Source organism: Stenella coeruleoalba, assembly GCF_951394435.1.
Source record: "Stenella coeruleoalba genome assembly, chromosome: 1".
NCBI classification, from domain to species: Eukaryota; Metazoa; Chordata; class Mammalia; order Artiodactyla; family Delphinidae; genus Stenella; species Stenella coeruleoalba.
In genome coordinates, this window is record NC_137169.1 from 5219491 (window position 1) to 5246030 (window position 26540).

The 26540-nt window shown below is 47.6% G+C and overlaps 1 protein-coding gene across 1 annotated transcript in view; it reads left to right on the forward strand.

The window, feature by feature from the left end:
• The window catches only part of CAMTA1 (calmodulin binding transcription activator 1), a gene marked incomplete at its 5' end in the record, with an annotated part of 885827 nt that overhangs the window by 425265 nt on the left and 434022 nt on the right, over window positions 1-26540 (forward strand). The window contains 1 exon segment of the mRNA XM_079918494.1: window positions 17118-17253. Within this exon segment, the coding sequence (XP_079774620.1) occupies window positions 17118-17253 (136 nt within the window).

Genomic DNA, 26540 nt, shown 5'->3' on the forward strand with positions numbered 1-26540 from the left:
CTCCCTGTCCGTGCCACCGTCACCACCTGAAGGGCTGACACTTGCACGGGCACACTTTTCGCAAGTCTGTAGAGACTTGTAAGACATGGTCCCTGTTCTCAAGGAACCAGAAGGCAAAACAAATGTGTGACACCCTCAAGTGCCAGTGAGGCAGGGCCTGCAGGGGGCGGGGTTCCGGTGGGCCCGCCTGGAAAACTAAAGGATCCCTTGGCAATGAAAGGGAGCTTCCAGGAAGCAGGACCGAGGGGTGGGGTGGGGGGGAGGAAAAAGTCTTTGAGGGGAACTGGCATATTCCAGCTCTGGCCCTGTGCTCTCGGACCTGTTTCTCTGGCCCCCAGGCTCCCGAGGCCACTCAGCACCCCCATCGTGCCCCTGTGGCCACATCCCCCCTCTAGGCTGCCCCTGCTCCCACAGGGCCCTCCCCAGGCCGGCTGTTCCTCATGGAGAAGCTCCTTCTCTGCCGTCTCCTGCCGCCTGGGACATCCACCACCCCTCCATCTGCACCAGAGGTCATTTCCCTGATTCTGTTATTAACCCCAGCTGCGTCTGCTGGGGTTTGCATCTTGTGCTGGGAAAAAGTCATGGCTCAGGTCAAGATGGAGGTGAGGGCTGCAAGTCCTGGCCTCGGTGGTTATCACCTGGGCTTTTCTGCCTGGGACCCAATGCGAGATCGGGCAGAGACTCATCATTTCTTGGTCCAGGTGAAAGGCAGCTGAGATGGCTTCGGGATGCGTCCCGCAGTCCCCGGGCAACGTGCCCACGGCTTCCCTGAGATCTGAGGGCTTAGGCCACCAGAGCCTGTCCTGCTGTGGTCAGACAGCGTGCTTCCTGCTAGAGGGTCCCCTCCCCGAGCTCAGAATGACTCAGCTGCATGCCCACCGCTGGGGGGCGCCTTTCGTAGCCAGAGTAGGAGGGACCCTGTATGCCCGGGACAGGGCGGGCAGCATAGGAGCCGTAGCCGTGTCCCCAGGCACTTGTGCGCAAAAGGAGGATTTGTTCGCTCCCAACTCGGGGAGCACTTGAGTCTGCGCTCTGAATGTGTCCCCGGCGGGTGCCCCTCCCTGGGTGGGGCAGGTGGTCTTGGTTCAGAGCCCTTAGGCATCTGCCAGGCAACATCTTTGCCCTGTGACGGTGCTTTGAAGTTGGGAAGTAGCCAGGTCAGGAGAGGAAGGGCGGGAAGGAGAGAGGGGAAGGCGGGGGACAGGCTGGCTGGGGGGTGCGCGTCGGGCAGGGAGGGGCCCAGCGCTCCTCACGTCCTCAGCCAGTGCACGTGTGCCGTGAGGTTTGTGGTCGAAGTCTGTGCGACTGCGAATCATGAGATGGGGGCGGGGAGGCCGTGGTAGCTCCCCGCTCCGTCCGCCAGCCCGGAAGCTGAATTCGGGCTCCACTCGGCAGCTCTGGGACCTTGAGTCGTTTGTCGCCTCTGAGACGTGGCTTCCTCCTCTATGAAACGGGGAGCTAAGAGCTCCCTGATGGGGTGGTGTGGGTCGAAGGAGAGAATCCTTTGAGCTCAAACAAAACAAGCGGGGTCCCTACCCTCACGAGGCTACAGGAACAGGGACCGCTCGGCCTGCCCAGTGTCACGATGGGGCTGCACGCGGTGCTGGCGGAGGACGTGGTGGGGCTCTGGCATTGTGGGGAGACACCTCCCTCACAGTGGGGGGCCCGGCAGAGAGAGCAGGGCCCGTGGAAGGACCCCCGGGCTGAGTGCTCTATCCCTGACCCGAGCCCCCAGCCCTTTGCACAGGCCTGTGGGCTGAGGTGGGCTGCACTGCTGGAGCACAGAGTGTGGTTGGCTCTGAGCTCCATTCACGGTGGAAGGGCCCCTGGACGCTCACGGGCCCGGCTGTCAGCCCGGGCAGGGCTCCCAGGTACCGTGGCCGGGTCCCATCGGCCAGGAGGAGCCGGCTGCTGCCTCCAGAAGCTGTGTCCATCCTGACTGTCCTGTTCGCTTTGGAACCAGAAGCCTGATTTACTCCCGGCTGCATTTTTCTGGTTTTCACTGAAGATTTTTTAAAAAGTTCCTAGACAAAACAAGTCTATTTTAATGCCTAGAATTCCTATTTTGGGTTCTTTTTTTTTTTTTTTTTTTTTTTTTTTGCGGTACGCGGGCCATGGCTCACGGGCCCAGCCGCTCTGCGGCATGTGGGATCTTCCCGGACCGGGGCACGAACCCGCGTCCCCTGCATCGGCAAGCGGACTCTCAACCACTGCGCCACCAGGGAAGCCCTTGGGTTATTTTCTTGATAGCACTTATCTGTTATTAATTTTTTTTTTGGATTGATGGATTTCCTTGCTAGACTGTAAGCTCCCTGAGGACCAGGAAAGGCCTGTCTGTGCTGCGCTGCATCCCCAGAGCCTCCAGTGATGCCTGGCGGGAGGGGAGACGGTGTGCCGAGTGGATGGAGAGACCAGTGTTTGCAGTGGCCTCTTCGGGTCAGCCCGGAAGGTGGCCCTGTTTACACGGCTGCCCGCTTGGCAGTACCCTCTCTCTGCCCATCTTTCTCTTAATAGTTATGGATTATGGAAAAGAAGAACAAAGCCCATTAAGAGGTTCCCCTACATTTGATGTGAGGAAGTTTTCATGAGAGCAGCTCCATTTATCGGTCTTTAGCGCACAGCTGTATATTCCCTTCTCACAAAATGGGTATTGCGTTGTCTCCTTGAGAAAAATTGATTTCAACCAGGAAGGAGAATAGCAAACTCCCTCCTCCCCCTTTTCTTTTCCCTCCCACTGAGACAGAATTTATCTCTTAGGTAGGTGTGGGGTGGGGGGGGAAAACAGGAATAATTGGACCAGAAGCTAATTCCCAGAGATTCATTGTCTCGAAAGCTCCCACCAGAATGTGGGAAGCTGGGCTTGAATTGCACGCTAATGATAAATGACAACTCTAACAGACCGTCACATTGAGATGTTCAGTCCTTCCTGCTAGGAGATGACACGTTAATTTTCTCTTAGATTTACATTGGATTATTAATAAAAGAGCGGTGTTGGAAAATGACAGTAAGGGTCTGTGGAAGTGCTCAGCTCTATTTAGGGCCAAATGAGATGTTGGTGGGGTCGAACATGACCCAGACACCGGATGGCATCAGGCTCCCGAACCTGGGTTGCAGCCAGAGGCAGGAATGGAAGGTCTGCTTTCTTCCCAATAGTATTGAGTCCACAGCCAGGGTTGCCATTTCTTCTCTCTCACCAATTATCTTTGCTTTCTAACAGGCCAAACACTTTAAATGGTAAGGGATGTTTTCTGTATGTTTTGTCTTCAGGAAAAGAGAGAGGATTTCCTTTGTTCCAGACGCCGAGTTGCTTGATTACCTCACTCACTGGATGAACATTTATAAGATTTTATGATGGGGAGGAGGCGTAAGAACAAGCCAGTCTGAGTGAGCCAGACATGCCACGTCTAAGTGGTCACCCCACTTCTCTGCTTTGAAACCTTCAGTGGCTTCCCATTTCCCTGAGGGTCAAGTTCAGAATGCTTAGAGGGGATGGGGGCTGCAGGTTGGAGGGCACAAACCCCCCTGCCCCAGCTTAGCTGAGACGGCCCCTGTGATACCCTCTTGTGTACCATCTACTTTCTCTTCCTTTTGCATCTACCAATGTTGGAGCTTCAGAATTTATGTCGCCTTGTGTTTTGGGTCACTCCTGCATTAAAATCCAGACACCTCGCTTCTCCTTCCTGGTAGGTAACACAGTTGTTTCCTGGTTAATCTGTGTTTCCTCACACTTCGGACAAAATCCACCCTTGTTCAAGACCCCTTAGCCAGGCCCGCCCTGCTCTCTGGCCTCATCTTCTGCCTGCATGCCCACATTTGCTCCCTACCCTCTAGCCACGTCCCAAGCCTATTGCTCAAGCCCCGACCTAGCTGCTGTCTATACCAGAAAGCTCTTTCCTGGGGAGCCTCCCTGGGGGTGGCCTTGCTTTAGTCTAGGCTTCTGTTCAGATGCTCCGTCCTGGAAGAGGTCTCCCCGGCTTCCTGTCACCCGTCACTGCCAGCTGTCACAGGACGTACTCACTGGTGTCTCCTGTCCCCCCCACCCCCAGAGGTGTGCCCCTGCAACTCCCAGTGCTTCCTGCCCCTCGTCCAGCCCCAGGCTCTTCCTCCCTGAGCTTTACAAAGGCAGGGCTTTGGTCCCCTCTGTTCCCGTCAGCACCTAGAGCGGCCGTACATGAACACCTGGCCCGTAATAGCTGCTCAATAAATATTAGTTGAATAAATCACCGAATGTCATAATCGAGTTTTAAGCCGAGCGCCCTGGGAGCTCTAGGAACGGAGCCACTAATGAGTCCCTGAGGATTTACCCTGGAGTGATTCCTGGTCATGAGCTTCCCCATGTCTGCGCAGCCTTTTCTTTTCTGTGACCTCCAGCCACCACTGAAATGAAGCAGCCTGCGTGGAACCTTCCTTGGGAAAGACACGCTGGCTCTGCCTCTGAGTTCTGGAAGCTTGAGCTGCCCCCATCCTGCTTTCAGTCCTCCACGGAGACTGCTGGCCGTGGAGACGAGGGTCTGGGGGCTGCCCGCCTGGGGGTCCCCTCGCGGGGCCGTGGGCCGCAGGCCTCCTCAGGGGTGGTGGTGAGGCCTGCATGAGGCCGACCACATCCGCACTGGCTGTGGGTAGGCTGGGGTCATCTCAGCCTTTATTTAGGAAAGTGACAGCGGGTGCCGAGAGGTCCTCAAGCCCGGCTTCTGGGATCAGCTCATCTAAACCGGCTCCGGCAGGCGCAGCGCCCACGCCGCGTGGCTCACGGTGGGGGCTCTTAGGCATATGAATCTCCCCAGTCATTTGTTCCCTGATAAGAAAGCCTCTTTTACGATTTTCAATTTGCCCTTATTCTGATGAAAAGAAGCCGGGGTTGGACCGCCTAAGACGGAGCTAATCAAATAAAGCAAATTGGTGTTACCTTCTCGTCATCCTTATTATTTCTATGGCTCCAGCTGGAATTTATTATGAAAAGCAATTGGTTTTCATATCTGGCAGATTGCGGCCCGGCCGGGCCTGACAGCCCTTTCTTCCTGATCATTCCATAAATAGCCCGGAGTGGCCAGACTGGGGCGGGGGAGGGGAGGACACGGGCTGCTCCCCACCCGTTTCCATGCTCCCTGTCCCCCAGATCGTGAAGACCCTATAAACAAGTCAGAAGAAAAGGCCAGGTTGAAAGCTAATGAACCAGCCCCTTCCCATGAGATTCGGGCTGTTGCTGTGGCATCGTGGGGTTCCGTTTGGCGTCCTATCAACCTTGCTGTGCTCTAGCCATCAATTACCACTCTCGATGGGTTTGTGTGTGAGGGAGATAAGCAGGGGAGACATGCCTTTTCCAGATTTCTTTCTTCCCCTTGCAACAAAAGGAAGAACTGTAGGAACAATTTAAATCAGGCTCAAACGATCCTTCCTTTGTATGAAGTATTGAACAGTTCCTGTGGGCTCTAAAATTGCCCTGGGTCATTGCTTCTAGAGAAGGAGAGAGGGTAGCTGGGATGTGCTGGGAATTTATAGCAAGTTGCTAGGAACGGGGTGCAGTGGGTAGCTCGCTGGTTCTGCCCTTATGAGCTGTGTGACCTTGGGAAAGTGAATTCCCTTCTCTGTGCCTCAGACCTTCTCATCTGTAAAACGAGGAGAACAATACCCACCCAGCAAAGTTGTTGTGGGATTAGGATGAGAAATGGGTGTAAAGGGCTTTCCGCTGTGTCTGACACACAATAAATGCTTGATAAATAGAGCCTCTGCTTGTTGTCATAGTAATTGTTGCCATGCTTGTTATTGACATTTTGGACCAGGCTGTGTACTTGTAATGGTGCATTTAAATCAGGTCGTTCCATGTTGGAAAGATCAGAGAGGAAGGTGTGGGTGCATAAATATGGGAGCCGTAATTAGGGTGGCGTTTCTCATTTCCTAACTGCCCACTGGAAGGGAGATTTAGTGCTGCCCGGGCCGGCATCCACGGCTCCAGGACAGTGTGGTTTGTGCTCGTCACAGGGGCCTGTTTTACATTTGGGGTCAGGTCCTGGAGGCCGTTAGAAATGCAGGGACAGCATTTCCCTGTAGCCGGGCCCTGCCATGTGCCTTGTGGTGGGAGGGATGCGACCAAAGGCAAGGGAGAGGAAAGAGGAGTCTGCCCAGGGCTTGGGTTCCAGCTGGGAAAGGGAAGTTCTTTGGAGATGTTCACGGTTTAGAAGCCACCCAGACTTCGTTCAGGGTCCTACTAGAAACGAGGACATCATCTGTTCTCCAAGGAAAGCTGCGAGGAACAGATTGTGTGAATTCAATGGAGCAGTAGCTGGTCAACCAGAATAGAACTTACTGCACAAAATCCACTGCCTCTAGGCCGGAGGGATGGACCAACAACAGACTGGCACCTGAGGAAGTCCAGGGACTGCTGGAGTGGGTAGGGTCTCAATTGTCTGCATGGAATTTTAAGGTGGTTGTCAAGGTCCTGGAAATGGTCAGTGAGTGACAGGGAAGGTGGAGGTTCTCAGAGGAAGGACTGTGAACCTGAGCTGTTTGGGGTACCCTGCTTTCTAAATTGAAAGGCAGGCACTGGAAAGAGTATCCAGACCGTTTCTTTTATAGGATTAGCCTAGCTTTGGATGCACCCCCTAGTTGTACCATAAATTCCTATTTAATATCCACGCACAAAACCTGTCAAGGACACATCGCTCCTCTGACTTTCAGTTATGAATCATCGTCTATCGACCCAGTTTGAAAACTATATTTCACCCTAAAGTGGTGGATGCATATGTGTGCGCCCCAAGTGTTTTGGGGGGCTCTCCCGTGGTGGGTTTTCCAGAAGCACCCCCACAATGTGCCATTTCATTAGTTCCTAAGTCCCATCATTGGTTCCTGCAGGGAACCTTGCAAAAGGGGGCCGGGTTTCTTATCATCATTAGTCATGAAGAACATGCCATCTATGGCCAGCAGCATGCTGGGCACCTTGCGTACATTATGTCTACTGCAACAGAGAGATCAGGTAATTTGCTCAAGGTCACACAGCTCATAAGGAGCTGAGCCAAGATTTAAGGTTTGCCTAGGGCTCACTCCAAATCCCATCAGCATCCTCTTTTTAAAAACTTCTTATTATGGAAAATTTCAAATATCTACAAATGTAGAAAGACTAGTATAGTGACTAGTATAATAACTAGTATAATGAACTCGGTATACTGATCATCCACTTTCAACTATGATAGACAGAAGATAGCCAGTCTTGTCTCATCCACACACAGACCCCACCACACACGTTATTTTGAAGCATACCTTAGACTGTATAGTTTCATCAGTGAATGTTTCAGCATGTATCTCTAATACATATATACACATATATCTATATCTCTCTCTCTACATATGATCACCTTTCAAAATACTTCTGCACTATTATTATCACTCTAAAAATTCATAATAATTCTAAACATCATTAAGTATCCAATCACTGTTCGAAATTCCAACTGTTTCACAAATGCCTTTTCTTTTTCTCACAGTTTGTTTGGCTCAGTATTCAAGTAAGGTTTACACATTGCGACTGGTTGATGTATCTCATTGTCTCTTTTAATCTGTATATTCCTACTTTTCCCACTCTACTCTCTTTGTCATTGAATTTGTTGAAAAATCCAGATTGTTTGTCCTATAGAGTTTCCTACAGCCTGGATTTTGCTGTCTAGATCCCGCTGTCCTTTTTACTGTGCTCATCTGCCCTCTGTAGATCTTATAAAGTTGTAGTTAGATCAAGAGGCCTGAATAATTTCAAGTTCCTTTTGTTTTTTGTTTTTTGCTTACAGCAAAATGTTCTTCCATCAGGGACACATACTATCTGGTTGTATCTCTTTTGTGATGTCAGTCACTGTTGATAATCCATTAATTCATTAGAGGTTGCAAAATGGTGATATTTTAATTCTCTCACTTCATTTATTGTCTGGAATACTTTTATAGGGAAAGTCCTCTCTTCTGCTGTTTGCTACTTAAAGGAACAGTTTGCGCAGGGAAGGTAGCATAAATGCCTGATTCTTTCTCCCTTCCTTCTTTCCTCCCTCCCTTCCTTCCTTCCTTCCTTCCTTTCCTTCCTTCTCTTTCTTTTTTTAGTTTTCAAAATAATGTATTGCATAGCTACCATCCTCCAACAATAATCAATTAATTTTTTGTGTTCTTTAAGATCATTTATGAACTTATGGGTTTAAACATATTTAATGTGTTTTAATCCATTGTTACTATTCTTATTGATGTTCAAATCGTCCCATCTTTGGTTAGTGGGAGCCTCTTCAAGTTGGTTCCTGGGTCCTTTTCACATGATTTTTAAGTCTTTGATATGGTTCATGTTATACTTAATGGTGAAACAATGTTTTCCCGCTAAGATGAAGAACAAGACAAGGGTGTTTCCTCTTACCACTTCTATTCAGCCTTGTACTGGAGGTTCTAACCGGTGCAATAAGGCAAGAAAAGGAAATGAAAGGCATCTAGAATAGAAAGAAAGAAGTGAAACAACATTTATTCACAAGTGACTTGATTATATACATAGAAGATCTGAAAGAATCTGCAAAAAAATTATCAGAACTAATAAATAAGTTTAGCAAGGTCATAGGATACAAGATCAATATACAAAGATCAATCATATTTCTATTTCAGTGGAAATGAACAATCCAAAAATGAAATTAGGAAAGCAATTCCATTCACAATAGCATCACAAAGAATAAAGTACTTAGATAAATTTAATGTACAAAGTGTAAAACCTGTACTACAAAGTCTTATTGAGAGAAATTAAAGATTTACATAAGTGAAGAGATATTCTATGTTTTGTGATAGGAAACAGTTGGGAGATTCACTACTGTTAAGATGGCAATTATGTCCAAACTGATTTCAAGATTCAATGAAACCCCTGTCAAAATCCCAGTGGGCTTTTGTGTTGTTGTTATTGTTGTTGCAGAAATTGTCAAATGAATCTTTTATTTTAATTGAAGTATAGTTGTTGTATGATATTATATAAATTACAGGTGTACAATATAGTGATTCACAATTTTTAAAGGCTATACACCATTTTTAACTATTGTAAAATATTTGCTGTATTCCTCGTGTTGTACACTATATCCTTGTAGCTTATTTTATACCTAATAGTTGTACCTCTAACCCCTTACTCCTATATTCCCCCTCACCCCTTCCCTCTTCCCACTGGTAACCACTAAGTTGTTCTCTATATCTGTGAGTCTGCCTCTTTTTGGTTATATTCAATAGTTTGTTGTATTTTTTAGATTCCACATATAAGTGATATCATACAGTATTTGTCTTTCTCTGTCTGACTTATTTTACTTAGTATAATGCCCTCCAAGTCCATGCATGTTGCTGCAAATGGCAAAATTTCACTTTTTTGTGACTGGTATTCCATTGTATATAGATATCAACATCTTCTTTATCTGTTCATCTGTGATGGACACTTAGGTTGCTTCCATATCTTGGCTATTGTAAATAATGCTGCTGTGAACATAGGGGTGCATGTATCTTTTTGAATTAGTGTTTTTGTTTTTTTCAGGTATAAACCCAGGAGTGGAATTGCTGGGTCATATGGTAGTTCTATGTTTAGTTTTTTCATAAATCTCCATGCTGTTTTCCACAGTAAATGCATCAATTTACATTCCCACCAACAGTGTACAAGGGTTTCCTTTTCTCCACATCCTCTCCACCATTTGTTATTTGTGTTCTTTTTGATGATGACCATTCTGACAGGTGTGACGTGATATCTCATTGTGGTTTTTATTTGCACTTCCCTGATGATTAGTGACGTTGAGCATCTTTTCATGTGCCTGTTGACCATCTGCATTTATCCTTTGGAAAAATGTCTATTCAGTTCTTCTTCCATTTTTAAATAGGGTTTTTTGATGTTGAGTTGTATGAGCTGTTTATCATGTTGGATATTAACCCCTTTATTGGTCATATAATTTGCAAATATTTTTTTCTATAAGTCCTCCAACTTTGTCCTTATTTTTCAAAATTGTTTTAGCTATTCTAGGTCCTTTGTATTTCTGTAAACATTTTAAGATTTTTTTTTCATTTTGTCCATGAGAAAAACCAATCGTAAAATGTATACAGAAATACAAAGGACCTAGAATAGCTAAAACAATTTTGAAAATAAGAACAAAGTTGGAGGACTTATCGCCCCGACTTCAAAGCTTACTATAAAGCTGCAACAATCGAGACAGTATAGTATTGACATAAAGATAGAAAATAGAATAGAATATGAAGTCCAGAAATAAAGCCTTATGTTCATGGTCAATTTATGTTCAACAAAGGTACAAAAGCAATTCATTGGGGAAGAGGATACCCTTTTTTTTTTTTTTTTAAATAAAACCAAAACCAAATGGCACTGGGATGATTGGATATCCATGTGCCAAAAACCAACTTAGGCCCTTACCTCACACCATACACAAAAATGAACTTGAATGCATCATAGACGTAAATGTAAGAGCTAAAATTATGAAACTCTTAGAAGAAAATACAAGGGAAGATTTTTGCAATCTTGGGTTAGGCAAAAAGTTCTTAGGTATGACACTAAAAGCATGATTCATAAAAGAAAAAATAGATAAATTGTACTCTACCAAAATTGAAACCCTTCGCTCCTTAAAAGAAGCAATTAAAAAAAAAAGAGAGACATAGATTGGGAGAAAATACTTGCAAATCACATATCTGATGAAGGGCTTGTAACCAGATTTTATGTAAATAACTCTTACAACTCAAAAAGAAGAAGACAAACAACTAAATTTAAAATGGGCAAAAGATTCAAATAGACATTTTACCAAAGAAATTACATGAATTGCTAATAAGGACATGAAAAGATGCTCTACATCATTAGTCATTAGGGAAATGCAAATTAAAACCCTACCACACACCTACTAGGATGGCTATAATCCAAAAGACAGACAACGCCAACTATTGGGGAGGGTGGGGAGCCTTTGGAATCCCCATGTATTTCTAGCGGGAATGTAAAATCATGCACCCACTTTGGAAAACGGTCTGGCGGTTTCATTTTTATGTGATCAGATGTACCTATCTTTCACACATTGTTGCTAGATTTTTGATCATGTTTAGGAAAGTTTTCTCCACTTTCAGCTTAGAGAAATTCACCTGCATTTTCTTCTAGAGTAATGTATGATTTTCTTTATTGCATTTAAATCTCTGGTCCACTTGGAATTTATGCTGCTTGTAAGATGTGAAGGATTGATTCAATTTTATCTTTTTTTCCACGTGCCAACATCACTTATTACAAAGTCAGTCTCCTCCCACTGACTTGAGATACCTCCTTCACTGTATACTAAATTTGTGTATGTAAGTGGGGATAGTTCTGGATTTTCTATTCTGTTCTGTTGGCTGTCTATTTATTTGTATGACAATTCCATACTTTTTAAAATATAGAGGCTTGGGCTTCCCTGGTGGCACAGTGGTTGAGAGTCCGCCTGCCGATGCAGGGGACACGAGTTGGTGCCCTGGTCCGGGAAGATCCCACATGCCGCGGAGCAGCTGGACCCGTGAGCCATGGCCGCTGAGCCTGCGCATCTGGAGCTTGTGCTCGGCAATGGGAGAGGCCACAACAGTGAGAGGCCTGCGTATTGCAAAAAAAAAAAAAAAAAAAAAAAAAATATATATATATATATATATATATATAGCGATATATATATATATAGCGAGAGAGAGAGAGAGAGAGAGAGAGAGAGAGGCTTTACAGAATGTGTTAATAGCTGGTAGGGCTAGCTTCTAAACCTTGGTGCTCTTTATTGGAATCTTTCTGCCCGTCCTTGGTGTTTTTTTCCCCTCCCAATAAACTTTATAATAAATTTTTCTAGACACAGAAAAAATACTCCGCTGGGATTCTTGTTGCCATTATGTTACATTGATAAATTAACTTTGGGAAGATTGACATTTTTATGATCCTAACTTTTTCTTACCTTCATTTATTGAAACCTACTTTTGTGTCTTTTAGATAGTTTTTCTCCTTAGGTTTTGGGAATTTCTTATTATATTTATGCCTAGGTACTTCATTTTCTTTTTCTCTAGTAAATGGCGTCTTCTGTCATTCCTTCTGTCTGTTTTATTTGTGTGTGTGTGTATATATGACACACACACATAAGCTATTATATAAGCATATATATTTTGTTGATTATGTATCTTAATTTTATACCTGCTTGTTTACTTTTATAATTTGCAGCAGATTTTCCATTGGTCCCATGATCTTTTTACCATACTGCACCAAGTGTTACTGGCTTTGCTAACTATTAGTTTCTTAGATTAAAAGTTTTCTTGCCTAGAAACCTCCCGTTAGAAAGAACCTGCTGGTTGTTCACCTTTTTTCCCTTGACATTCCTCTCCCTGCTGCAATGGAGGACTTCGATTGTTTTCCCAAGACCCTCTTACACTGTCAGCCTTAGTTCGGCTTCTCCCAGAAGGAGGTCCTGAGATGAGGATGTCAGTACAGGCAGTTTATTTGAGAGGTTGTCCCAGGAAGCAACAGAGGGGGAGTATGAACGTGAGAGAGGAAGCGGAGGCATACAAAGAAAGGGTATTTTTTTCCCAGCAAGTCACCACAGTGGGTGACTGGAGCTTGTGCTCTGGGGGACAGTACAGAGTACCTAGAGTTATCCTAACCATGGGGCGAGGAGGTCTGGATGGCTTCTGTGTTATCCCAACCCGGACAGGAAGTGAGGAAGCTGGGAAGCCACCCACCAAATCCCCGTCCATTGGGTGAGGGGTGCTTTCAGGGCATCAGGGTTCACCCAGCCCGTAGAGCAGAACTGGGATTCAAACCGGGACTGGCCCCCCAGTCCATGCCTTGGAGGAAGCTCTGGAGAGCCACAGTGACTCCAAGTGAATCCTGCTCAGTCACTTTCTGGCTAGAAAGGCTTGATTTCCTCATCTTTATGTTGGGGATGGTAATAATACCTACCTCGTAGGGTTGCTGTGAGGATGAAAAAATGTAGGTTATAGACACAGACATAGATATAGAAATAGGTGTAGATCCAGATATAGATGTAGATATAGATACAGATACAGACATAGGTGTAGACATAGATGTGGGTGTAGATACAGATGTAGATAGAGACATAGATGTAGACATAGATGGAGATATAGATGAGATATAGAGACATAGATGTAGATGTAGATAGAGATATAGACACAGATACAGACATAGGTGTAGACATAGATATTGGTGTAGGTACGGGCATAGATGTAGATAGAGACACAGGTGTAGACAGATATAGATGTAGGCATAGATGGAGATGAAGATACAGATGTAGATGTAGACATGGGTGGAGATGTAGATACAGACATAGATGTAGATGTAGACACAGACACAGGTGTAGACATAGATATAGACATATTGGAGACACAGGTGTAGATATAGACATGGATACAGAAGTAGATGTAGACATAGATGTAGATATAGACATAGAGATGTGGACATAAATGTAGATGTAGACGCAGGTGTAGACATTGATATAGACATAGATGGAGATACGGACGTAGATATAGACTGGATACAGATGTAGTTGTAGATACAGATGTAGACGTAGGCATAGATGTAGACATGTAGATATAGACATGGATACAGATGTAGATGTAGATATAGATGCAGATGTGGACATAGAAGCAGACGTAGGCCACACGTGGCACGCTCCCCTAGCGCTGACAGTAACTGAGAGCTGGTGACATTGTCGTGTGGCAGGACTTTTGTGCCTCGTCCTTGCAGTTGCCATCACCTTCTGTCCTCAACTCCATTCCTGCTTCTTTGCTCTTCTCAGATGGGTGCTCCCTTTCATGCTGTCATGAAACTTATCAAAGCTCTCCCCTGACGGCCCCCCTCTCTCACGGTCTGGCCCACTTCTCCTTCTCCCCAGGGCAGTGCTCTGGCCCCCTGTCTTCCTCAGATCCCTCCCACCAGCGCCGACTTGCTCTTGACTGTGCTCTGGGAGGTGGCGCAGCCTCACTTCCTTTGCATCGTGGGGCACGTGGGCCCCTCTGCGTGCAGCCTGTCTGGCTTTCCCTTTGCCATTCTCAGGACCCGTGAACTGTGCGGGGAGGACCTTCCCCCATCACGCAGAGCAGAGCAAGTTCTAATAAAATCCGAGTGGCAGATTAAACACTATTAGGTTGCTCCTTATTGCAAGTTAAAATGATGATTCCATTTATTAAGGCCATTTAAGTTGGACACTCTGGTCCCCTGTGGGATTATGTCCTACTGAAAGTGTTAGATGACAGGGCCCCTCACGCTCCCAGAACGCAAAGGGTAGGTCACCAGAGGAAGATGGGTTTCCTCGGGTGGGTGCCGTTGTTATTCTGACTGTGGATATGATGGTGTCTGGGGGCGTCCCCTCTCTCTGGGTCATACCGTTTGTGATCTGTGGACAGTTGGCCTGAAGACACTGCTGAGGTTCACTGACCATGTTTAGATAGGGCAAGAGGATGGAGCAAATCACACTTCCTGTCTTAGCTCACGAGAAGCTGGATTGGATTAATGTCCTGTCTTCTTTAGCAGATGAGTATTCTGGGACTGAGGGAGTCCCTGCAACACTCTCGTGAGTGTCTTCTTTCCTGTTTGGAGGGGGCGAGACAAGCAGAGCCCGTCTATTTGTTGAGATGTCTTCCTTTGCTTATTCCTTGGACAGTGGCTTAAGCGCAGCCGTTGGACTTTGGGGTCCTTCTAATGGGTCTTTTAGGGAGCGAGAGGACTCACGGCACTCTGAAGATTGGGTGCCTGTACCTAGAGCGGGGCTGAAGTGGAAAGGGGCCGGCACCGTGGGGACCGTATTCCAGCCCGCCTGCCATTCAGAAATGAAAGAGGACTGTAAGGTTTTCAGTGCAGACTCGTAAGTGCGAGACAGATACCGTCAGGTGACAGGTTGTGACAGCGCGGAGCTGCTTCCCCATTGTTTTAGTCGCGCAGACTTGGGGAGGAAACCAACACTGACACAAACCAACCGCACGGTGATTGGCAAACAATGAAGTGTTGGGAGTCGCTGCTGAAAGTCGATACTTTCCAATGGAATTGCTGTTTAATCATCACCTGGCCACTGAATGACACAGCCCGGCTGGGTGGGAACTACAATTAGCTGCTGTCAACCTGGAGTGATTTTTTCTTCCCCTACAGACAGTGGAATAGTAAGACATCAATAGCCAACGTTCTGTGCCCAACTGTGAAGTGGCCCATAGTTCAAAGGAAAAGAAAAGAAAGGGGTGGGGGCTCTTGCCCCAGCCCCGGGGAAGACTGGCCGCTTGCTTTCTCACCTCTGCCACAGCAGAGAAACAGGAGCCGACTTGCATCAGAAGGAACCTATCTATGAAACAGAAACAGAATCACGGACATAGAGAACAGACTGGCGGTTGCCAAAGGGGCGGGGGGTTGGGGGAGGGATGGAGTGGGAGGTTGGGGTCAGCAGACGTAAGCTGTTATATATAGAATGGATAAACAACAAGGTCCTACTGTACAGCACAGAGAGCTATATTCAATATCCTATCGTAAACCATAATGGGAAAGAATATTTTAAAAAAAGAATATATATATGTATAATTGAATCACTTTGCTGTACAGCAGAAATGAACACAACCTTGTAAATCAACTATACTTCAATAAAAAATATATTGATTAAAAAAAGAAAAAGAAGAAACCACTTCCTTTGCCTTGTTTGTGTCAGGAGCTCTCTCACCCCGGCTAGGAAGGAGCTGGAAGACCTGTGTGGTCCCCTGGGTGCACAGATCACTTCCCTTTCCTTTTTCTGTGTTGAGCCTTCAGGTGGAGAGTGACACAGCTGGCTAGGGCTGGTGCGCCGTGTCTTGTAGCTTTCGGGGGCATCTTCCTTAAAGGATGGACCTGCCCCCAGCTGCTGGAGCTTTATTCTGGAAGGTTTACCATAGCACTTGCCCTCAGCTGACAGGGGAGTTTAGTTCTCTGTCTCCGTGGTGGTGTCTCCAAACCAAAATTTGTCGCCGCTACAGCTACACGGATGAGCGTAAACATCCTCTGCTCTTTGTGGTTGACGCTTGGGGTCTTCTAGGGAAATGCAAGATTCTCTTTGTTCTTTTTAAACGGCACAGAGAACGGCCATCCCACTCGTAGCATTTAGCAAGTGGGTAACTATTTTTCTAAGATATGGTGGTCGTGGACCGAATAGACACATTTGCCTGGCAGTGCTGAGCCCTTTCACAACTGAAGCCCAAATGGGAAAGAATCAGGTACTTAGCTTGCTTGGGAAGAAGGGCTGTAGGGCTCTTCCGCATCCAGTAGGAATCTAAATGCAGGCAATGAATCAAGAGCGTCTGGCCTCAGCGACTAGTTTCTCCATTGGTCTGTTCTTAACGTAGTCATCTAGTGTCTGCGTTAAACTTATTTATTTACTAATGTTAGGTGATGGATTAAAAAATGTGCAGAAAATCTTTCTACAAGAGATAAGATATTGCCGGCCGCCGTAACGCTCCCGGCTCTTTTTGCTTCCTTTCTGCTTTTCCTAGTTTTCAGGGCAGAGCTCGGGCTCCCACACCATATATCCTGATTAGATAGTGGATATTACTAAGGGGATGTTTTTTAAGCCTATCATTGACACATTTAATTCATTAGGTACCATATCCACAAGCAGTTTTTGCATGGCCATACCGCCCGCAGGGGTGGGATAGGGAGGGTGGGAGGGAGGGAGACGCAAGAGGGAGGAGATATGGGAACATATGTATATGTATAACTGATTCACTTTGTTATAAAGCAGAAACGAACACACCATTGTAAAGCAATTATACTCCAATAAAGATGTGAAAAAAAAAGAATGTAACAAGGTGGGAGGGAGATGCAAGAGGGAGGAGATATGGGGATATATGTATATGTATAGCTGATTCACTTTGTTATAAGGAGAAATTAACACACCATTGTAAAGCAATTATACTCCAATAAAGATGTTAAAAAATAATAAAAAAATAAAAATTCTCTATGATAAAAAAAAAAACATGGTTAATCCAGGGAGCTACAATAAAAGGTGAAAAATTATGTCCCAGGAAATGTGGAATATTGCTCTTCTGTAGAGACTTTTACTGGTCTACGATATCTTTCTTCATAAATTTTTCTTCTGCTCGGTTCTCTTGGTAACTTAACCGTTTGTTGTTTCCAGACCGCAGAATGGCTCAATGATCCTCTACAACAGGAAGAAAGTGAAATACAGGAAAGATGGGTATTGCTGGAAAAAGAGGAAAGATGGGAAAACGACCAGAGAGGACCACATGAAACTGAAGGTCCAGGGAGTAGAGGTAAAGAGCAGACAAGGCTCCCTTGTTCTGCAGATGGCATTTCTGGGCTGCAATAGGATGGAACTGGTTTCGGGTCATTTGATGCCAGGCACTTCCTGTCAACAGTATTTTGTTTGTCAAGACCCTGTTTGTTGTTTTTCTTTTTTCCTAACTTTTTACCTTGTGTCGCCATTTAAGTTTTCCCTGAAACCAGATGTAACTAAGACGCTCCTGTTTCTTGAGAGTCATTGGTGTACAGATTGGGATCAGCAAGATTCTTGCAGAATCACAAGGAGCCTCCGGTGCCTTGAGAGTTTGGGAGGAAAGAGGGAGCTGTGTAAAGCGTCTCCCTCTTGAGGTGGCCAGGGACTCCTCTGTTGAGCGGATCCCATGGGAGTGGTGATCCCCAACCAGAGCCTGGCTTCCCTCTCTATTCACAAACCCTTCCGTTTCCCACTGGGTGTTGCAACCTCAGGGAGCTCACAGGTATTAAGGATAACAAGGTGTGTTGCAGGGCTGGGACAGAGGTGGGCACAGTAGAAAGCATCTTGGGATGTTGTGCAAACTTCGGATTGCGGGAGGACAGGGTGCAGTCTGGTTCCCTTGGTATCGTCCTGCCCCCACGTGCTCTCACTCTGGAGGAGCCATGGAGACGTCCCCCGGTTCCTCTTTTCCATTGTTTGAGGGCCTGAGCCGTGTGTCACAGCGGGAGAGGGAGGGTGTGAATCGTGGTGCATTCTGGGCAGTGAGTTGGTGAGCACCCACTTCTCTGCCTTCCCTGGTGATCCTTGTACAGGATCTTCCCCGGGGGTATGCCAGCTGCTGTCCTGGGCCAGGAGCTGGGAAGCTGGCTGTGAGCCACCTGGGAATTCACAGTGGTCAGAGAGGGTCTCCCAGAGTCCTCTGGTGCGTTGGGTCCTCCAGTGTGTCAGGATTAATCTCCAGGACCCACTCGAGTTCAACGGCTCACCCTCCGCGCCGACGTGCTTTGTGACGCGCTTCATCATTATGACTTCCTCCATATTAATCACGTGCTTTTACGGCTGTTAAACTAGCATCCAATGGCTTTTATTCTATTGCTCCACAGAGAGAGATAACTTGGGTTTTACGCTTTTGCGTTTTTTTTTTTAACACCTAGTAACAGTGCTTTGCGATGATGAACAAAGAAAAAGGCGGGATAGGAGAAATCCCAGTTCCCTGTGTTCTCCTGGGCTCAGTGTTTGCACGGCGCCATAGAAGCAACTGCACGAAACATTCAAATGCAGATTACCAGAACACGCTGCTCCAAACCCAACTCCAGGGCTGTGACTGGTGATAGTGCAAACAGATTAGCCATTGTTACCGACACTGAGGGAGGTGGGGCTTTGCTTCTATCCTCCTAGACGGAGGAATAGATAGAAAGCGAGAAGTGGGGGAGGGGCAAGTGAGGGGCCGCTGTGCCGTGGGAATTCACACCCAAACCTCGCCATCAGCCCCCATGCCTGTGGGCCTCTGGTATATTTCATCTCCGTACTATGTAAATCAGGAACTTCTGGTTGTAAGTAACAGCAGGGTGGGATTCTTCCTCAGCAGCAACCAAAGCTCAGGGGAAAAAAAAAAAGCCACAGTGTTCCTTTCCTTCCCTCCTGTTATAAGTTAGAATCCTCACTGGATGGAATCAGAATGGTTTATGGTTATTCTTAGGCCATCCTTATGTTCGGAGTTGCTCGTGGCTTCCTCACTTGCAGTCTAACATGTAGACGTGTGTGTGTGGGCGGCCGGGACCCTCAGACCACCGAGGAAGGGGATGGACAAGACAGTGCGGGCTTTCCATGACTTTCTGGACGTGAGCAACAGCAGGGCAGTAGGAACGGGAGGCGGGCTTGGAGGAATTTAGCAGCAACACAAGGGGTGTGTTTTCAGGTTCTTGGAGAGTGAGGCCCCAGGTGGGTGTGAAGTGTGGTGGTCGCTCCCATTGGGCTTGGGGAGCTGTCCCACTGAGTCGATCAGCAGACGTTGACTGTGGCCCCTACTCTGTGCAGGGCCCTGTGGTGTTTACTGAGAACATGGGAGCCGCGTTCTCTGCCCCAGGGACTCGCATTCAAATCGAGGAGGTAGCCATGTCCATACCTACAAGTCATGAAATGTACTGAGTACAGAAGGCTGAGCGTCTCAGAGAAGTGTCCTGGGAGTTCAGAGTGGGCTGGGATGATCAGAGAAGCTTCCTGGGTGAGATGGGCCATAAGTTAAGCTCTTAAAGTTGGGGGGGATTGTGTGTGTAACGTAGTGTTTCCTAGCTTAACTTTCTCTCTTAGCCTTCGGATTCTGAGATCCCCTCTTCCCTTGGAACTGCTCTATAGTATTCAAGTGTAGAAGCATTTGAATCACTCCTTGGTCGGTGGACTTTTGGGTTCTTTCCTGGTTTCCAGTGTTACGATACTTCAGTCGACGTTCTCATCCATGTCTGCTTGTGCACGTGTGCAACCCAGACCTGGCATTGCTGGATATAGGGTCTGAGTATTTTCAGTTTAACTGGATGCTGTCAAATGGCTCCCAAGTGGCTGTGCTAACTACCTGCCCACCAGCACTGAGAATGACCATTACTTCTGCACCGTCTCCCACGCTGATGGGTGAAAGATGATACCCCGTTCAGTTTGAACTTGGGTTTTTCTTAGTTATTCGTGGGGATGAGCTCATTCTTGTGTTCGTGGATGTCCTTTGCTGTGGATTGCCTACCGTGGGCATGATTTTTAAACAGCCCCAAAGGAAGATTTATCCAGCAAGAGCAGCCCCACATCTCACCGACGTTTCTCCTGCATTTGCTCCGATCTGGACCAGTGGCTGGGAAGCCCAGTTGTCATGCAGGGGCAGTAGGCAGGTGGGCCTTCCCACCCGGGAAATTGCAATGCATATATACGTGGGTTTTGCGTCTCACAGGAGGGGGCTTCCCAGTTTGGACTCTGCTTCCTTCTTCAGTGGATTCAGTCAGGTGGTTCCCACTGACTTAGTACATATATCATGCCAGGTAGGGCGCCAGCCAGCTGCCCCTACCGTTGGGTGAGGCAGACAGTCCCGCCCAGGGTCTTGGAGTTGATTTTCTACCACTCTGGCTGGTTTCCTCAGTTCGAGGGCATGATAGATATTCCGATCTACCATTTAACATATCACTTGCTGTAAGCCTTCCCTCAGGCCAGGGAAGCTTCCAGCCCTGTTCGTGGAACTGCTCAGAGGTCTGGCTTCTTTTGTTCTCAGAGGCTGAGGCCCCTGGTTACACACGGCAACTCAAAGGCACATTGATTTTCTCATCCAGGCCCAGGATGGGGGCAGCCGCTTTAGAAGTTGATGAGCTCTTAGGTCCGTGATTAGTTGTCTTGTCTATAAGCCAAGGAGAAGCCAGCTCAATAAGGTTTCCTGGGGTGACAGAGGTTGACAGGGAGGAAAAAGAAGGTGGTTGTGATGTCAACATTTCATGAGATGAAATCTCAGCAGGCCTGAAGCGGGTCCTGCTCTCCAGGTAGAGTGATGCCTGCTTACCTGGGGCCTGGGGTGTGCGGGGAGAGGACCTCTGGTGGTGGGGGGAGCATTTCCTGAATGCAGAGGCACACCTGCTGCCCCCGTGTCTCCAGGATCACCACGCCATGGGTGGGATGAGCTGGGTGAAGTCAGCCCAAGGAGATGTTGTTCTTTGGGCCAAGCTGGAAGAGTACTTTTCAAGTTCATGGTGCTCTTCTCTGGCCCCAGAAGCCTGCGGGGCTGTCTTCTGCCCTGTCCTCCCTCACCCCTCTCTCCTGAAAGCACCGGGTGTCTCAGAATCCAGGCTGTCGACTTCCTAGCCCTTTCACTGCTGGGTTCCCATGACAGGAGCCACCCCTGGCCACAGGCTTACAAATGTCCTGTACACCATCTCACTCGGCCCTTCTCAGAACGTCCACACCAGGTACATGTGACTACACCCGCTTCACAGATGAAGAGATGGTACCTCGCGAGGGCTTCTCTTGCCCCACATCCCGCCACGAATCAATGCAGAGCTGGGACGTGAGCCGAGATCCGCCTGGCTCTGCAGCGTGAGCGCTTGCCCTGGGCATTCTGGCGGGGTTTTGGGTCAAGTCCAGCACATACCCTTCGTTCATCAGCCAGCTGTTGAATGCTTTCTACCCACCAGCACTGGGAGAGGTACCGAGGATGTAGTGATGTCAACAAGGGCACTCCCCTTCTCATGGGGACAACTTTATCGCGGGGTCATGAGGGCTGGGATGGAAGACTTACGAGGCTCTGGACCGAACACATAGCAGGGGCGCCTAAGGCAGACTTGGTCTTAAGAAACGACGTAAACGCAGGGAACCAGGTGCTGGTGAGGGCTGGACAGTGAGGGCGTAGGGATGGAAACGAGCGATGGGCAGAGACAGAGGCTGCTGAAAAGTAGCTAACATGATTTACAGCAACAGGGGCCCAGAACTGTGACGTGTGAGCATCTCTCTCAGCCCTTTGCAGACCAGATACTCCCCCGCCTGGGGACGAGGCTCTCTGCTCTGATCACAAGGCGTGCCTTGCCGTGACGTCCTGCCTTTGGAACCGATGCGTGGACATTGCCCAGAAGCTGTTGGCTTGACTGTGGGTAGCACGGAGAAAGGCATCCTTCCCCACTGAGGCCGTTCCGAGGTAGACAGGTACCCCCTGGCCTGGACCATCTGCCCAGCAGAAGTGCCAGCCATTGCCTCTGACCAGAATTTTCAGCAGTGAAGAGAGAGTTTGGTTTTGCTGACCTGTTTGTGCTGCCTGAAAGAATGAAAAGCTGCTTTGACTTCTCAACTAAGTGCCTGAAAGCTCAAAGCCCCGGCTTGAATGGGGAAGTGGCAGGCAAGGTTATGTTTTTGGACGTGGCCTCATTAGAAGTGATATTCTTTATTTGGACACTTAGGCCACGTATTAAGAAGGAAAAAAAAAAAGCACCTCTTTTAAAAGTAGGAATGATTTTGTAGTTACCGCATTAGGAATTAACAGGGCATGAAATAACTGTCTGCCTCGTGGCGATGTCAGATCATTTCAGCTCCGCTTGCAGCCGTAAGATAAATAGGTATCTTGCTTGCAGCTGATGGAAAATATTTAAAATAGCCAACCACAAACATGCATGGTGCCCAAATTGGGTTTGGGAAACAGCAATGAATAGATAAGGGGTAAGTGAGTGGGCTGATGAAACAGCTGAGTGGCAGAAGCTCACAAAAGGTCAAGTGAGTCTGCATGTTGCCACTCTGTGCTTTTCAACAGAATACAGATTTTTTGCTTTCCGTAAGCGATCGTGTAGCTTTGGTCTGTGGATGTCTTATTTCACCCCGTTCTTCTTCAGACTTGCCATGCGCCCACTGGTCTACACCGTATAATGTGTCCCTTGCTCAGAACCTCTTTTCCCCACGTCTACGTCAAGACTGTGTTAGCCTTGTAACTTCTGAACCTTCTAGGGCATCTTCCCTGATCTGCAGTCAGAAGAAATTATCCCCTGTCTTTCATTGCCATAGCGCTCCGTCTGTACCTTTCCTGAAGAGGTGTTCTCTTTGACTCTATATGAGCTCTGTCCAGTTCAACAAACATAAATTAAGTGTCTAGTATTTTCTAGATAGTAGAACACCTCTATCTGGTATCTAGATACTAGGTGTCTGTTAAGCACAGGATCTAGAGAGGCAAGTAAGACAGAGCATTCTTTTTTTAATACTGTTTTTTAAAAAATTTTTATTTATCTATCTATTTTTTGGCTGCACCGCGAGGCATGCAGGATCTTAGTTCCCCAACCAGGGATCGAACCTGTGCCCCCTGCACTGGGAGCACAGGGTCTTAACCACTGGACCACCAGGGAAATCTCACGAAAGAGCATCCTACTTGGGAAACTTTCAGAAACATGAAATTGGTCATTGCAATATGATGCGGTGATTGTTGCCATGGAGAAATGGTGTTAGAACGAACTTGTTTCCCTCTCTGAGGACAGGGTCTGATCAGTCACCCATGGGAACTCGTTCTGAGCAGTGGGATCTGCTGAAGGACCACCTGCCTTCACAGGTACTCCTCATCTGAGCCTCAACCCAGCCCTGCCGTTCAGTCACGGCAGCATTTTTATCCCTACTGGTCCCATGTCTGAGACTTGAGCCCAGGTTCAAGTCCAGTCCCAGCCACCCCTCCCGTCCGGTGCCGAGAGCTGTGGTCCAGGTGTCTGGTCTCATGACTCCAGTGCAGGGAGCCGCTCTGTTTAGCAGCAGCTCAGAGGGTCTCCCAGGGCTCTCTTCTGACTTTTAATCATCTGAATTTTTGTGCCGCATTCTGCTGGCATGCGGACACGTTAAAACTTAATTTCCTATTACCTGGGTGTGTTTCGGTGGTATCAATTCAGGAGCTCAAATCCATAGTCTTTCCTTAATTTCTAATTACTCAGCATCCCTGGTGACATGTCCCTACACAATTCATATGATTAAAATTTTAGCTGATAAAAAACATAAGCTACCGACGTTTTAAAGTGGCAGGAGCGCCCTGTCTGTTCACAGTCCGCTGGCTCCCAGAGGCCTGGCCAGGGTGCTGGTTTCGCTTCTCCTTCTTCAGCTTCCTCATCCCTGACCACAGCCAGCTAGTGACAGCAACAGCAAGGACGGTGTGCATCACTTAGTGAGCTCCTATTGGATACCCGGTCCTGTACCCATCACTCTAGAAGCATCACCGCATTCAGTGACTTGGCAACATCCCTTTTGGGTAGGTACTGCCCTTATCTTCATTTCTGTAGCAGTAATTCATTTCCAGGAGGTTAAGGAATGTATCCAGGGATACCTAGCTGGTTAGTATCAGAGCCAAGATACCGTCCCAGGTCTGTTGCTTCCAAATTCGCAGTTTCCTCATCCCTATTCCTCATTGGCTTCCAAAACACCTGGATCCCCAGAAGACGTGTTATTGGTCCACAGGGTGCTGAGAACGAAGGGTTTAAGATACAGTACTGAGCACCCTAGCCTGGGTCATTGTCAAGACTGGGGATCAGGAAAGCCTTTAGGAGAAAGGATGGGCCCCCTTCTGGCCACTGGGCTGCCCTTCCTCATAACTCGAACCAGTCGAAGAGGAAAGAGCCCCTACCTCGCTGGGCCTCCAGCCCAGGAACCTGGCTCCCTCAGGCCACCAGGGGCTGCGGAAGGCCTGGATGCCCCTTGCTGTCCACTTCCGGGGTTGGGAGTTCGTCCTCCAACACTCTGAATACCCTGCATGACCTGCCTTAGCTCTGACTTCAAGTCCTCTAGGAGCCTCTCATATTCCCATGTCAACCTCCGCGTAGGGATAACAAGTTGTGTTCATTTGCTCCCACAATGAACTGCCTATTTCCATTTGCCCTGAAGCTACAGCTTTCAAGCTTCCAGGATATTCTCACTCTGGTGATAAGGGTCTGTGTGCTCACTCTCCCTGTGTAGCGTTGCCAGATTTAGTGTGTATGCACGCACACACATACACACACGCACACACACTACACACACCCATATACGTACATGAGAGACAGATGCCCAGTTACATTTTAACTTGAGTTAAACAAAACAAAAAAAAAGAGTTTTTAGTGCAAGTGTGTTCCATGCAATTTGGGGGATATACTTGTACTAAAATGTGATCTGTTGCTTCTCTGAAGCTCACATTTATTTAGTCCTGTGTTTTATCTGGCCACCCTCCCACCATCAGAGCAGTTTCCTGGAAGTCTTTGCAGACAGAGATTTGCCTACTTGGGTATTGGTCTCATTGAAGACTCGCAGAACTGAGTTGGTTTCTCTCCAGACGCATTATTGATGCAGGAACCGTAAAAACAAGGACAGATACTGGCCCCGGCTTAGGAAAGAAAGCCTTCACTAGTTAGCTAGTGAAGCCACGTGTGGCCAGGCCTGGGCCCCTCCTGCCCTCTCTGGGAAGTGAGTCGTGGGAACCTCCTCTCTCACTAGGTCTGCCGAAGCCCAGGTTCCATGCCCTTATAGGTTCTGCCTCGAGGAATGCAGGCCTCCTGCCAGTGGTGTTTGGAAGGCAGCTTGTTAGCGAAAGAGGTGCCAGGAAGATTTTGAAGGAAACACGTTTGTAATTCCTGCCTTCCTTATATCTCTGGTAGATTACAGCATGTAAAATACTTTGCAGTTTCCTTTTCAGCTTGGTTGTAGCCTTCCTGAGGTAGAAACTCCCTGTGAAGGAGGAGCCACAGAATGCCAACTTGCTATGCTGAGCCTGTATTTAATTATTATCATAGCAGTCTCTTAATATCATTGCAGATTAGCCCATGAGGACATGAATGGAAATTTTAGCATATTCAATTACAACGGAAACCCTTGAACACCACTGTCAAAATTCACCCAGGGCCTTCCTCTGTCTACGTCTCCACATACAGCAGGCACAGAGATAGACATTACCCAGGCCACACAACCTTGATTTCGTAAGCACAATTTGTGGCCTCGTCTGCAAGGTGGGGATGCCTTTTAAGAACATGATATATCTCCTACCCCGCCTCAGTAAATGACCAGATTTGGTTGTTTGCATTGGGTAAAGGATGTCTCTGACCTTCACTTGACTGAATAGTAAATTATCCATCTTCTGCACATCTTTCAGTTCCCTAACGTTGCTGGAGAAATTGACTTCTGTCATCGGCAGCTGCGGCTTGTCTCTGATGGGGCAGTTGGTGCTCAGAGGGTATGAGTCTCCAGCCTCGTCCTAGAAGAGTCACACCCAGCCCCCTTTAGTTGACACCAACACAGGGGAGTATTGTGGCTTGCAGAGTAATCAGGCCCGCGTCGCTCTGTCTGTCCGCTTCCCACAGGCCAGCAAAAACCATGGGGAAATAGAGGCGCCGTGAAGGGCTTTTGTGCAGCCAGGAGTGGGACAGAGAGAAGCAATACTGCATAAATGAAGGATGGAGCAGCCATTCACACAGCTGCTGGGGCGGGGGCTGCTTCAACGGCTGCTGGCTCTCGTCACCTGGTTTCTTGTGCGAGTCTGTTGGGGTTTCTGACTGCTAAGCTGCCCTCCACTAGCCCTCCCTGGATGCGAGGCCAGAACTGTAGATGGAAAGCAGGTGATTTCACGAAAGAGCACCTTTCTGGTTCTTGAGTTTTTCTTCCAGAGAGATGAAATGACCTTGCATTTCCTTTTTGTTCTTCTTTTTTTTGTGGTACGCGCAGGCCCAGCGGCCATGGCTCACGGGCCCAGCCGCTCCGCGGCATGTGGGATCTTCCCGGACCGGGGCACGAACCCGTGTCCCCTGCATCGGCAGGCCGACTCTCAACCACTGCGCCACCAGGGAAGCCCCTCTTTGTTCTTCTTAATTCTAACACCTTGTAATGCCG